Source organism: Euleptes europaea, chromosome 17 (genome assembly GCF_029931775.1).
Source record: "Euleptes europaea isolate rEulEur1 chromosome 17, rEulEur1.hap1, whole genome shotgun sequence".
NCBI classification, from domain to species: domain Eukaryota; kingdom Metazoa; phylum Chordata; class Lepidosauria; order Squamata; family Sphaerodactylidae; genus Euleptes; species Euleptes europaea.
In genome coordinates, this window is record NC_079328.1 from 9,842,946 (window position 1) to 9,857,000 (window position 14,055).

General features: G+C 42.8%; 1 protein-coding gene across 1 annotated transcript in view; it reads right to left on the reverse strand.

Moving 5' to 3' along the window:
- Positions 1 to 14,055, reverse strand: part of CFAP61 (cilia and flagella associated protein 61) — a 200,839-nt gene that overhangs the window by 121,775 nt on the left and 65,009 nt on the right. Inside the window, exons 12-14 of the mRNA XM_056862278.1 lie at positions 10,541 to 10,667; positions 4,414 to 4,491; positions 2,690 to 2,896 (exon numbers count right to left, since the gene is read on the reverse strand). Of these exons, the coding sequence (XP_056718256.1) occupies positions 2,690 to 2,896; positions 4,414 to 4,491; positions 10,541 to 10,667 (412 nt within the window). The remainder of the gene's footprint in view (positions 1 to 2,689; positions 2,897 to 4,413; positions 4,492 to 10,540; positions 10,668 to 14,055) is intronic.

Consider the following 14,055-nt stretch of genomic DNA (forward strand, 5'->3'; position numbering starts at 1 on the left):
GAAAGGAGAGGGGGGGCAAGGCTGGAAGGTCAAAGGGGGAGTTAGACGCGACCGCGTCTAAAAGTGGCAGGAGGAGGAAGGGAAGAATAGGGGATCCTTGCAGTAGGAGAGAAATAATCAGAAAAGGACACAAGGGGGGGGGGGAAGGAAAAAACTTCCCAAGACAGAGCTCCAGCTACAGGCTGCCACCCTACTCAAGGCAGGACGGAAACTGGATTTCCCGCCCAGGGAGACAGGAAACGGAAGAGAAATTTTTTGGTCCTGCCTCCCTGGGCACGTGATGGTAATACCCACGATTCCAGATGCCCGTCCAACCCAGAACCGAGAAAGATTGTTCTGAGGTTGCAGGACCTGTGCAGAGGAACTGCTGCATGGATCCATGGGCAGATGTGAGGAGGAAGTAGAGGGTGAAACTGCTCCTCTTCCCTCTTCCCAATGCTCAGCTCTGCTTAGCGTTGCCAGCTCCAGGTTGTGAAATATCTGAAGATTTTGGGGGTGGAGCTTGAGGGTGGGGTTTGGAGAGGGGAGGGACTTCAATGCCATAGACTCCAATTGCCAAAGTGACCATTTTCTCCAGGTGAACTGATCTCTATCACCTGGAGATCAGTTGTAATAGCAGGAGATCTTCAGCCACCACCTGGAGGCTTAACAATCCAAAAGGACATCTCTGTACCAATACCTAAGGTTAGTAACTAAACACAGACTATGGCTATATTTAACTCTATGATAAGTGTATTATCTATTATAAGTGTTCATGTAACATTGGCTACAAGGCCAATGTTACATGAAAATTACACTGGTACTACAAAGGTATGAAAAGTACAGTCACATTCATTCCAAAAATACAATCTTCTCTGAAGGATGGTGCACAGTGACGATGCCTAGGGAGACGATCGTTTCACAGTTCTTCATCAGTCCCGTTCAGTCATCATATTTGCACACTTATTCCTTAATTTTAGCCTCAGTAGCTCCAATACTGTCTCCAATGATGATTAATCTTCTTATTAAGTATAACACGCAACCACATACAATTTTTTAGTTCCAATATTTCCTCAATGGATATCCATTCATAGGTTGCACCAACAGATTCACCTTTCCTCTGTTGGTATCCCGGTTGGGAACAGAGGAAAGGTGACTCTGTTGGTGCAACCTATGAATGGATATCCATTGAGGAAATATTGGAACTAAAAAATTGTATGTGGTTGCGTGTTATACTTAATAAGAAGATTAATCATCATTGGAGACAGTATTGGAGCTACTGAAGCTAAAATTAAGGAATAAGTGTGCAAATATGATGACTGAACGGGACTGATGAAGAACTGTGAAACGATTGTCTCCCTAGGCATCGTCACTGTGCACCATCCTTCAGAGAAGATTGTATTTTTGGAATGAATGTGACTGTACTTTTCGTACCTTTGTAGTATCAGTGTAATTTTCATGTAACATTGGCCTTGTAGCCTTTGTGGATCATTCAAATACACTTATCATAGAGTTAAATATAGCCATAGTCTGTGCTTAGTTACCACCTGGAGGTTGGCAACCCTAGCTCCACTACAGGAAGGGAGGGAGACTACTCCTCTGAGCAGATCCTATGACCCTGGGAACAATATTTCCATGAATCAAAAGGGATTCCAGGAACGGGAAGGAACGCAGGAAAACACTGCATTCCATGCTTGAACGGTTGGATGCAGGCCAGTACATTTATAGTGGAGCGGCCCATACAGCAATCTGACTGTGTGGGGGAACATGGAAAATCTCCCTGTGCTTTCTGTGCATGGATGGTTGGAGAGAAGCCAATATATCACAGTGATGATACAACTACCTGGCATTTATGTACTGTGGTTCAACCGTGCAAAGCACTTTGCAGACAGCGTCTCAGTAATTTCACATAGCTTTGTCACGCAGGCCAGTACTACCTCCCCACAGCAGAAAGGGGGTGGGAACCTGAGGCTGAGGGCTTATCCCCACACTTGACTTACTCTTGATTTTCATGGCAGTCAATCCACAAACATCAATCAGTTTAGACACGGTTCTTCCACATGTCTGCCTTCTCTCTGTATTTTCATAGTTGTGGAGTCAGTTTATTTTCTTCTGCACGTGCCTTAAGCAATCAGGATTTTCAAGGGAGCATCCTTTGTCATCGGTAGTATCACAACACCCCCCGGTTTTATTTTTTGTGCATGCTTATATCGATGTATCAGTATCATGGCTGCATTTTAAAAAAAACTGGATCCAACCACTGGTAGGGATTACAGCAAGACAACAAACGTAAGTTGCTGTATTGGTCCACAGCAAAATCCAAAGACAAAAGTTGCAAAATACCTTTCATTAAGACACATCAAAATGATGGGTTGATTCAACCACTGTTTTCCACTGGTGGAAGGGCACTTCCTTTGAAGGAGAGAGTGGGGTGAGTCCCCCTCTAACAGCAGACCCCCACTTTGCCCTGATATTGTATGTGCAGGTCCCCTTACCATCCAGGAGCAGAATTTGGGTGGGGAGACAATGAACTGGAACAAGAAGGGAGAGACAGGAAAGTCCTGCTCCTTGAGGTTCACTCTACCTGTTTCTTACTGAATACAACCCATTGTGTACGCAGCACTTTCAGCTCTGAAAATCCTATGTAAATGTTTTATACTATTAACTATTAAAGGAGAAAACAGTCACACTGCTTTAACTTATACATTACCTTGCCTTCTTCAGTCTGGGGATGGATGGGGTAGTAGAGACAGGTTTTGTAGGACAGCCGAAGTATCTCCTTCATGAAATGTTTTGCATAGTGATGAAAGATTGGATTTAAAGCAAAATGGTATAAATGGCCATGATCTTCCCGCTGGTGATGGTTGAAATAAATAAAGTCTTCAATGTTGTAGTGTGAGCGGATGTATTCAATGTCCTGAAAAACATGACAGTTTGGTAGAGTAATTCATGGAAAATGCACTGCTGTGTTTAAACAGCTACATTGAAAATTTTGTACCCCTTCCGTTTTCAAGGAAGGATGCAAGAGCATCATTACAGGGACAATCTACTGGGATGCACACCTCCGCCAGCCCCATTTGTGCAGAAGAATTTCTCTAGGGACTAAAGCAAGGCCATATATGTCGCTGTCCAAATGAAACCATATCAGTAGGTTTTTCGGCAATATTCCATTATAAATACACTGAATCCAAAGCAAAGTGAGTAGAGCAAAGGACAGGGAACAGCACTTTCCAACCGCTCCTCTCCTGCTGTAGCCTACTGAGCCCCAGGAAATCTGCATGTGGGCGGTTAGAGGACACTCAGACAGAACTGAGGAAAAACATTCCCCTCTACTGGTGTCCTGATAAAACAAGTGCCCATTATGCTGGTGGGAGAACCTCCTTAGATCAAACCCAGTACATTTAGAAAGTCTACGTATTTTTGTTTTATTTTTTTGCCATCAAGTCACAGCAGACCTGTGGCAACCCCAGTGGGGTTTTCAGGGCAAGAGACATTCAGAGGTGGTTTGCCATTGCCCTCCTCTGAGTCACGGCCCTGGCATTCCTTGGAGGTCTCCCATCCAAATACTAGCTACGGTCAGGGCGGAGAGTTTGTGACTGGCCCAAGATCACCCAACAAGCTTCCGTGGCACCAGTGGGGATTTGAACTTGGGTATCCCAGGTCCTAGTCCGACACCTTAACCACAACATCGTGCTAGCTCTCGTCTACATATTTAGTGACTATTAACTATAGATCCATACCCATCACTGAATTATAGGAACTCCAAACTTTGGGATTAATTAATGAAACTTGAAATCCATTGAATCTGCATCATTCCAGACACAAAATCAGATGTTTTTCTCCCTTGTTGAAAATGAAAATGCTGTCAAGAAATTCCTGCCAATGTATTTTTCAGTTTGCTACATGTAACTTGCTTGCCCTTTCCAGGGATAGAATCTTAGTACCTATTGTGCACTCTTGCCTTGAAAACCCTACAGGGTTGCCATAAATCAGCTATGACTTGAGAGGGTACTTTTCATTGTGCAACAGTAAAGGGAAGCCATTAATACATTAATTTCAAAACAGAGTTGAATTCTAGGTTGCATTTATAAGCTGCTCTGCCTCTATGTTCTTAGAGAATGGTGAACAAGATATTTACATAAAATATACTAAATGCCTTTATAAAAATACAGTTTTTATTCTTTTAACTCATCCTGTAAGGATACTCAGAGGCTGTATTCTTTAAACTCTTCTGAGCATTGTTCATATACGTCATTCTGATCACTCCTTCCCAACTGTATTGGGAGGAGACTGGTGGTTCATGCATTCCTTTCTCCAACACTGTCACTTCGGGGAGATATGAATGACCAAACTGGGAAGATTTATAATATAATGAGAATTTAGTTTGGTGCCCTCTGATTTAAAAAGGGGGAAAAGAAGGACAATCAAGTATACCGTTTCATTCCTAATGATCGATATTCCAACTATCTGATTCAAAACTTCTACCACGAATGCCTGAACTGGCGTTCCATCCTGAAAAACAAAGCAAAATAATCTGTATATATTCTTTCCTCAAATAACTGAATACAGTGAATTCTTATTTCACCTCATCTCCCATCTTTCTTTCTCAGACATCAATTCATATAATGAATTTGAAAGAGACCTGTGTAAGTCACTTGCAGCAAAACTATACAAACAAGCTCAAAAACCAGCAGCAACTTCAAGATTAACTAAATTATTGTGGCATAAACCATTTTGGGCTACAAATTCCTTGCCAGAAGCATCAAGCGCTCATGCCTGCAGGTCCTTTTCTGAAGCACTTCTGTTGCAACTGTTGAGTTGTCTATTTTCCTCTGTTAAGAGCCAGCATGGTGTAGTGGTTAAGAGAGGTGGTTAGGAGTGGCAGACTCTAATCTGGAGAACCGGGGTTGATTTCCCACTCCCCCACATGAGCGGTGGATTCTTATCTGGAGAACTGGGTTTGATTCCCCACTCCTCCACATGACTGGCAGACTCTAATCTGGAGAACCAGGGTTGATTTCCCACTCCCCCACATGAGCGGTGGATTCTCATCTGGAGAACCGGGTTTGATTTCCCACTCCTCCACATGACTGGCAGACTCTAATCTGGAGAACCAGGGTTGATTTCCCACTCCCCCACATGAGCGGTGGATTCTCATCTGGAGAACCGGGTTTGATTTTCCACTCCTCCACATGACTGGCAGACTCTAATCTGGAGAACCAGGTTTGAATCCCCACTCCTTCACATGAGTGGCGGACTCTAATCTGGAGAACTGGGTTTGATTCCCTGTCCTTCTACATGAGCAGTGGATTCTAATTCGGAGAACTGGGTTTGATTCCCCACTCCTCCACATGAGCGGCGGACTCTAATTTGGAGAACCGAGTTGGTTTCCCCCCTCCTACAATATGAAGCCAGCTGAGTGACCTTGGGCTAGTCACAGCTTCCTTAGAACTCTCTCAGCCCCACCTACCTCACAGGGTATCTGTTGTGGGGAGAGGAAGGTGATTGTAAGACGTTTTGATTCTTCTTTAAGTGGTGGAGAAAGTTGGCATATAAAAACCAACTCTTCTTCTTCTTCATGGTTTTGTTAATGTTGGGGCCACGTTAGTACTGCATTGACTACTGGCAGCCAGATGATAGCATCTGTGGTTGTGTGTCTTTTTGTTGGTTTTAATAGTGGATTGTTTTAATTGTCATGTCTGTGGGAATATTGATTTTGTGAGTCACCTTTAGCTTCATTTCCTTTCCTTTCCTTTTATCCCTTAGAAGCTCCTTGATCAATTGATCTTGAGCAGCATATATTTAGTGTTGGAGGGATATAAGGACTGAAACAAATCTTGCCACTGACAATGTAGCCTTGGGGTCCCTGCCGCTTAGTAAAAAAGGCATTATGTCAGTAACAGAGGCATTGGATTTGTATATTAAAAGGGGGAAATATAGTGCGATCGAAGTTCCTTGTAAAAGCGGAATTCCAAAAGGGCATGGGCTAATGAGTCAATAGAGCCAGAAGAGCAAGGGCAGATCCTCTCTGAGTATGGTATATTCAGAATTCTGCCCTGCATCACCATAGAAGGGTTAGCATTCAATCTAGCCAAGCAAAAAGCTCTACAGAGACGAGGAGTTGTCAGGTAATATGTATAGGCAGGCAGACCACGTGGAGGGGGTATTCCGAAGAACTGGGATGAACAGACGAGCACGAAAGTAGTGCTGTTATAATCAAGCTCTTTAATGCGCTTTTTAATTTTGGCAAAAGCTTCAGTTTTCCCAAGATCTGATAACATATCCTGCGAGAAGCCCAACAACGCCAGTTTCTCATCTAAGATTTTTTGCCATGAGGATTTGAAAGGGTCATGCTTCAGAGAAGCTAGGAACCCCTCAGTGCTAAAGCACAGTTTAAGGTGTAGTTTAAAGGCGGCCAACCACGCCCTAGCTTCAAGTGACATTTGGCCAAACTCGGAACGAAGAGTAACGCCAGCAACACATCGAGGGGCATTTAGGAGTTTTCGTAAGAACTGAAGCAGTGGGCGATCTATAGATTCATTGATGACTGTAATCCAGATGGCAACACCAAAGAGGATAATTGGAGTAATTTTCAGGTTAAAAACCTGAATAGCCCCTGGAATATATTTGCCATCTTTGGTGTGAAAAAAATTGATAATAGCACCAACCCCAGGTTTAATTTTGTTGGACACTGCTTTTTGATGGGCATTCCAATTTAGGTTATGGGAAAACAGAATGCCAAGGTAAACAAACTCCTTGACTTGGTCAACCTCAAAGTCATCTAAAACCCAGCGAAAAAGAGGCATTTTTCTCCTCTTAGTGAAGATCATAATCTTAAATTTATGATGGTTTATTTTAAGACCTTCCCTAGAGCAGTACTCAGAAAAAGTTTGCAAAGATCTTTTCAAACCAATTCTTGTGCGGGACAGGAGAACTGCATCGTCAGCATAGAGTAGAATCGGGGTGGGATGACTTGCAAGCTTTGGGGGTGGCAAAACTCTGAGAAATTGGTTGCCATATCATTCAGGTTCAGATTAAACAAGAGAGGAGCAAGGAGGCAACCTTGTCTAACTCCCTTGACCAGTTCAAAAGGCTCGGTTAGTTCTCCTTGGTTGCCACAGCGAACCTGAGCTGTGAGGTCAGTGTGAAATTGCTGAATAAGCCATAGTAACCTCCTATCCATAGTAGAATGTGATATTTTCAACCATAGCCTTTCCCTCGGGATGGTATCAAAAGCTCCCTTAAGATCCATAAAACCCGCATAAAGGGTGCCATTTCGGGGGGAGGAATATTTCTCGGCTAGATGGGAGAGCACTAAACAGTGGTCCGTGACAGACCAACCCCTTCTAAAGCCAATCTGTTCCCAGCCAAGGATGTCATTACTCTCAACCCAGTCCAACAGCCTCTTTAATAAGTAGGAGGAATACAATTTGCCTAAGCAAGACAAAAGCTGATTGGACGATAACAGCTTGGGTCAGAGCGCTGACCTTTTTTTAAAGATTGGGACGATAATAGTATGTCTCCAAGATTTTGGAATAGCTCCTGATGCATTAATTTGTGTGAATACAGGAGCAAGAATGTTAGCCCACCATTCACTGATGACTTTAAAAAGTTGTAGGGAATTAGATCAGGACCTGGGGCTTTGCCTGAGCGTAGGCGATCAATGAGCGGTTTAATTTCCTTAGGGGTCACATCTGGCCAGGAATTCAGCAAAATAGAAGGTGCTACAGGTATAAGACCCTGGTTTTCCACAGAGTAGGAGAAGAGGCTCTTGGAGTAAGCTACCCAGACCAAAGACGGGATACATGCGGGGACTCTGGCATAGCCATTAAAGAATTCACAGTCCTCCAGAAGGTTGAATTATCATTGTTGTTTATAGCTGTAATCAAGCTCCTCCAATTTTTATACAGGGCCTCTTTTTTCCTCCAGTTTACCAAGTCCTTGTAGTTCTTTTTAATAGTTAACAATTCCTTCAATACTGAAATAGTATTGTTCCTTCTGAATTCTCTATGTTTCCTGGTTATTGCTCGTTTGAGTAGTCTACACTCGCGGTTAAACCAAAAATTTCGTTTCTATAAAGCGTGCAAGCTTGAGGTGATTTCTTTAGTAAATAAAGGTTTAAATAAATCAATTAATCTGAAAAAAAACATTTAAGACAGTAGCTGCAGACTCTTGCTCAAGGAGAGCAGCTTTCAACGAAATCACCTCCAAAAGCTGCATTTTGCCACGCACCAAGGAATCAAGCTCAGGGCTCCAGTAAACACGAGCTAGGGCTTTTTGGGATTGGTGCAATATTTGATGGTAGGACGGTATTAAGTGTGGAACACATAATTGGTTGATTGAAAGAGAGATAGGGAGATGGTCACTGCCCATGTAATCGCAGACTTCCATATTACTGATTAGAGGTAAGAGATCTAATGAAACCAGAAAACAATTGATAACACTGGCACCATTTTGGCTAAAAAAAGTAAAATCTCCATTAGGGTCGATCTGCGATCGCCCATTAACTATTATTAGGTTCCTCTGAATAGCGAATTGGGCCAGACTTAAGCCGGAAGAATTGATTACCGAGTCCCTGGAAGTTCTAGTATACCATAGGGAACAGGAAAGATTCATCAAAATTCCCTATAAGATTTTGGAAGAGAGTATTATCATCCGGCCCTATTCGTGCATTAAAATCACCAGCCATAAGAACTGGAGTAGTTGGGTGGTTGTTTTTGATGTCATCAAATAGTTCTCCCAGACGGGCCCAGTTTCGTGCAGTATTACTTGATCTAGCAGGAGGAATATAAACAGAAAATAAAATAAGTGAAGAAAAAATCAGATTTACTCTAACTGCTAGCACCAACTCTTCAGCCAAAAGAAGGTCAATTGAGCTTATGCTTAAAGAAGTGGAGATAAAGCATGTTAGTCCTGCACGAGGGCGGCCCACAGAGCCTTTGATTGCTTTTTGGGTAAAAGAGGTAAAGCCTGGGAGAAAGATCTCTTTTGTGGCCCAAGTTTCCTGAACAAGGATGATATCAAACGTCGAAAGAAATAACTGTATATCAGAATCAGTAAGTTTAGCTGACCATCCAGCAACATTCCAGCTAAGAAATTTGCAGCAAGATGAGAGTCCTTATCAGGGAGATCTGTAGGAGACATCTCCCTAAGCAAGTTAGAATCTGCTGTAGGAGGACACATTATTACAGTTGGTTCCAGAGGAACCGGGGCATTGCCTTGAAATAGGTCAGACTCTTGGACTGGCTTGGAGAGTCAGGAGTCATATCAACCGTGTGTTTGGAATTTGGTTGGTGCTCAGTTCTAGTAGAAAGGGAAGGTACCCTTGGTTTAAAAGGGGGTAAATGGGCCTGTGCTGACTTAATCTGGGTAAGGTTATCTTTAAGGTTCCCTAGCCTCATTATTATATTGTTTTGTTCCTTTGTCGGGAGAATGCAAAAAGAACTAATTAGTTTTGCATCCTCCATTTCGAGTATATCATCGACCGAGTTACATGGCTGGAGCAGAGAGCATCTAGAATCTGGTGGTAGGCTTGATTTACGGTACATGAATTTTAGATTTGAATCAACTGGGGAGACATTCTTTAAACTAGTTGGAGACAGATCTATTAAAGGCTTATCAACCTTGTGAGACTCAGCCTGGTTTTGGGGAGCAAATTTAGTTGATTTTTTAAAGAGGGGCTTGGGAGGGATCTTAGATGAGAGCAGAGGTGCTATTGTTGTTGTGCAAAAGGATTCTTTGGGGAAAATGCCGAATGTCATTAGTCGGTCCTGATTTTCAAGGATCAGCGCTGGGATACGGGGGGAATAAAAAGTAAGGGACAGACGATGTTCACTTAATAATCCTGGGAGTCTATCAAAGTATTTCAAGTCAATATCATTTGGGTGGCAGTGCAATAAGAATGCTAAATGCTCTTTAATTCGCCATTTCCCATGCCAGCTTATAACACGCCCCTGGTAAGAACGTATGCTTAAAGAGATCCTGAAGCTATCAGGGATAAGGGTAGGGTGATTAGGATAGTGGGTCCTTTGTACTCCATGCCTTCGAAAAAGTGGGGTTCTGTGCATAGGTGCAGGAAGATTGTTTTCCTGATGGGAACCTTAGCTTCATTTCAGAAAGGCAGGATGTACATTTTTAAAATACTAAAAACAAACAAATAAACATAAGCTATCACCCCCACCCAACCTGTCCACTGGTGCAGAGCAGAGTCAAAGCCGTAACTCTCCCAGTAGCCAACACCAATAGTGCAATCCTAAGCAGAGGCACACCCTTCAAAGCGCTAACTTCAATGGACTTAGAAGGATGTATCTCCGTTTTGGATCACACTGTAAAAGAATGAAAAACGAGTACGCCTTGATGTGGCATTTAAAATGTGACAGTAACCCACTAACTGCTCTTCCCACAGGCCACCTACATAACACCAAAAGTATACAGCAACAACTTTCAAGATACCAGTTTTGGAAAGGGATTTCCATACACCAAGGAACCCCTGTTCATCATCACAAATCAGTTTTGTATGAAATTCAACAGAAGCAATATAGCATAAAGTGTGAAAACATACTAGATCTCTCCGGGCTGATATGTAGTTATTCAAGTCATCCAATATTCTTCTGTTCAAGTCCAGGGTTTTGATTAGCTCTTCAACAGCATGGATGTCAGCAGATTTTGCTAGTCTTACATGAAAAGATCTGTAAGAGGAAATAAACAGTATTAATTGTACACACAAGAGACACATCTCTTAACAGTCTCAGAATCCAGGTTTAAATATACAGGCATGTTTGCATGTTGCATTCATGGCAGATAATCACGGCTACCTCCAGTGAAATTGTACGGTCTTGGCACAGTACTCTTGTATCACAGCAGTGCTTCATTCTGGAAGCTCTTTATTGCTATTTTTAAGTATCCTTTAGCAAACAGAAGCTTGTATAACAACTGGACACTTGTCTGAGACAGGTTCAAAAACATCTTATAGTTCAGGGCATACCTAAGCTATTAACTTACAACAGTTTTATACCAATACTAATGGCTTCCCCCAAAGAAGTTCTGAGAATTCTGGGTGAGATTTCTAACTTCTGTCATAGAACTACAATTTTGTTGGTCGGAGGGGAAAATTCAGTCAATGGCAATTCTTTTTATTCCAGAGTCAACACTATATGTGACATTGCAGTTATCATCCATCATGATATCACTCCGAACTGCCCTCATGATCACAAGGGTGCAACTCTTCCATCCTCATCATCACACAGTTCTGCAAACCAGTTCTGGATTAACCCTTGCAACTTCACTGGGGTCAAATACAGCCAGTTCTGAATTAACCCTTGCTACTCCACTGGGGTCAAATACAGCCAGTCATGCCAGCTGACTCACCATTAGACTCAGCATCCTATACAGCGCTGTTAAAACATTTATCCACACATTTGAGTACCACGGGAAGACCTCATCTCAAACAGTCATTGAAAGTCCCCACCTGAACAGATGGATGGCCAGGTGTTCATTTCCAAGATGCCCCTCCAAGGTAACTGGTTGGCCACTGTAGCCTTTTATGCCTGGCTGTTTCCTCGTGGCCGCCCCCTCTCACTGTTTCAGGGCTTTGCTTTATTTATGCATGCCTTTCTGACCGTCAAAGGTCACCTTGATCTCGTTTCTGGATGCTGAAACAGCATACAGAAAACACTGGCAAAACACATGGAAATGTGTGGAGAGAGCAAGGCGACCTGACGATCAGAAAAGGCATGCAAAAACAAAGCCCCAAAGCAGTCATGGGGGTGACCATGAGGGAAACAGACTTGCATAAAAGGCCTGTGTGAAACAGGAGGCTGGGCTAGATGGACCACTGGTCTGATCCAGCAGGGATCTTCTTATGTTCTTAAGGTCGAACAGTGAAGCATAGCTGGACGAAAGTTGAAGTAGTCAGATTTAATGCCCAGGATTAAAATAAAGCACTGCAAATTTTGCATAAGGATATGCAAGAAGCATACATGGAACTGCCTTATAGATTGAGCCAAACTATTGGTCTATCAAGATCAGTACGGTCCAATCTGACTGGCAACAGCTCTCCAGGGTCTCCAGTAGAGGACCTTCACATCACCTACCACCTTCACTGTAGTTGTCTGAGATTGTACTTGGAACATGCAAAGCAGATGTTCTGCTGCTGAGTCACAGCGTGGCATCCACTGTTTGTACCAGCAAGCTTTCCTTAACTAAAGAATTCTGTTCAACAGACTTTTGATTGTGTAACATGAAACACCAGGCAGAGGGGAAAAAAACAATTCAAAGTGAACATGCAAAACTTTCCTGAGAGTTATGAATTATCAGTTGTTCAGTTTCAGGATTTTTTTTTTTTTTTTGCCGTCAAGTCACAGCTGACTTATGGCGACCCTGTAGGGTTTTCAAGGTAAAAGACGTTTGGAGGTGGGTTTTGCCATTGCCTGCTTCAACGTCACAACCCTGGTATTACTTGTTGGTCTCCCATCCAAATACTAGCCAGGGTCAGGGCTGAGAGTGTGCGGCTGGCCCAAGGTCACCCAGCAAGCTTTCATGGCATGAGTCGGGATTTGAACCTGGGTTTCCCAGGTCCTAGTCCAACACCTTAACCACTACAGCACACTGGTTCTCAGTTGTCAGGATAGCTCACAAAAATGGATGAAGAAAAAAGCACTTAAAGGTATTGTATAAAAAGCTAATTCAGTACACATTTTATTTTTAATTACTCAATGAATTTCAAGGATATTTTGCTTTTGAAACTTTTCTTGCAGGATCTCTTTGGGAGTTTTACTTGAGGTTTGTTGCTCACTGGACCCACACTTTCCTGTTGGGAATCTATGCACAAGCAGTCTCCAAGCTCAAATCAAGTCCTGACCCTTTAAATGCTGCTTTGTAATTGGCTTACTTTGTAAAGCTTATTGTGAGAGAAAATTCCCCCCCTCCCAAAACCCAACAGCTGCATAAAAAAACATTTTAAGAACAAAAAACAAAAAACGGAGCAATCTGAAAGAAAGGGGGGGAGAAATCCAAGCCTCGGTTTTAGAAAGCCTTTCTTCTGCTCAGAAAGTGCTCCAAGGAAGCAGGAAGCATTTTACTCCCCATTTCAATACACGCTGCTTTGTAATTGGCTGTGAGAGAAACCAAGCTTGCTGGTCCCGCGCTTTGCCTTATGCACGGGTATTTCACCCAGGCTGAGCTAAGGGGAGAGGGAACAATCGGGTTAACAGAGGAACGGGAAGTCCCAGGATTTGTGAGGGCTGGCTGCAAGGTCATCTCTTAATGGAAGGAAAACTCATGCATAACTCCAAGGAACAACTGAGACAGACCAGGGGCAAACGTGAGTGAAAGTACCCATGCATAAATTACCTTTCTTTGCTTGCAAAGAACCTGTTCCCTGCACAAAGAGTAGACGAAGGAAAATAAACTTGAAAAAGAACTGCTAGTTTAAAATGCACTGGGTAATTTTCTAAAACCAAAACCACTCTCAAAGCATCTTGAGATGTTTTCCTCTGATTTCAAAACTGCAGTATCTGCTTCTGCCTCCCAGGAATATTTTCACAACAGAGACCATTAGGAGATACAATTAGCTGTAAGACAGTTTTGAAATGAGTAAAATACCTGAAAAATAGGAATCTGCTTTAGATAAAATCAGACCCACTAGGAGAATGATATACAAGGGTGAAAATATGGGTATGTTCACATTGCTACCAGTGAGGAATTAACTCATTCTAGAAGTTCAATTCACATTCTAGAAGTCCAATTCACAAGTCCAGAAGCAAAGGCACTATTAGGATGCAATCAAAATGGAAGAAAAGTATCCCGTAAGTATTCCAGCCTGCACTTTGCCCTCTATTATTCTCCCTCCCTCCCTGTTAAGTAGCATTTGCCATCCCCTGGCTTTTGTGTAAAGACGTTTCCAATTCACCACCTTTGCTAATCAGCCTCCCATTTTGTGTCTTTTGCCTTTATTTTTCTGACTTTGCACTTCCACATTTCCTCAGTCCCCCTCCCCATCAACGCTTGCTTCCACTGAGCCTGCTCTTCCTCTATTTCATGCAGCCCACTTTCCATTTACCGGTCTTTGAAAGCCTC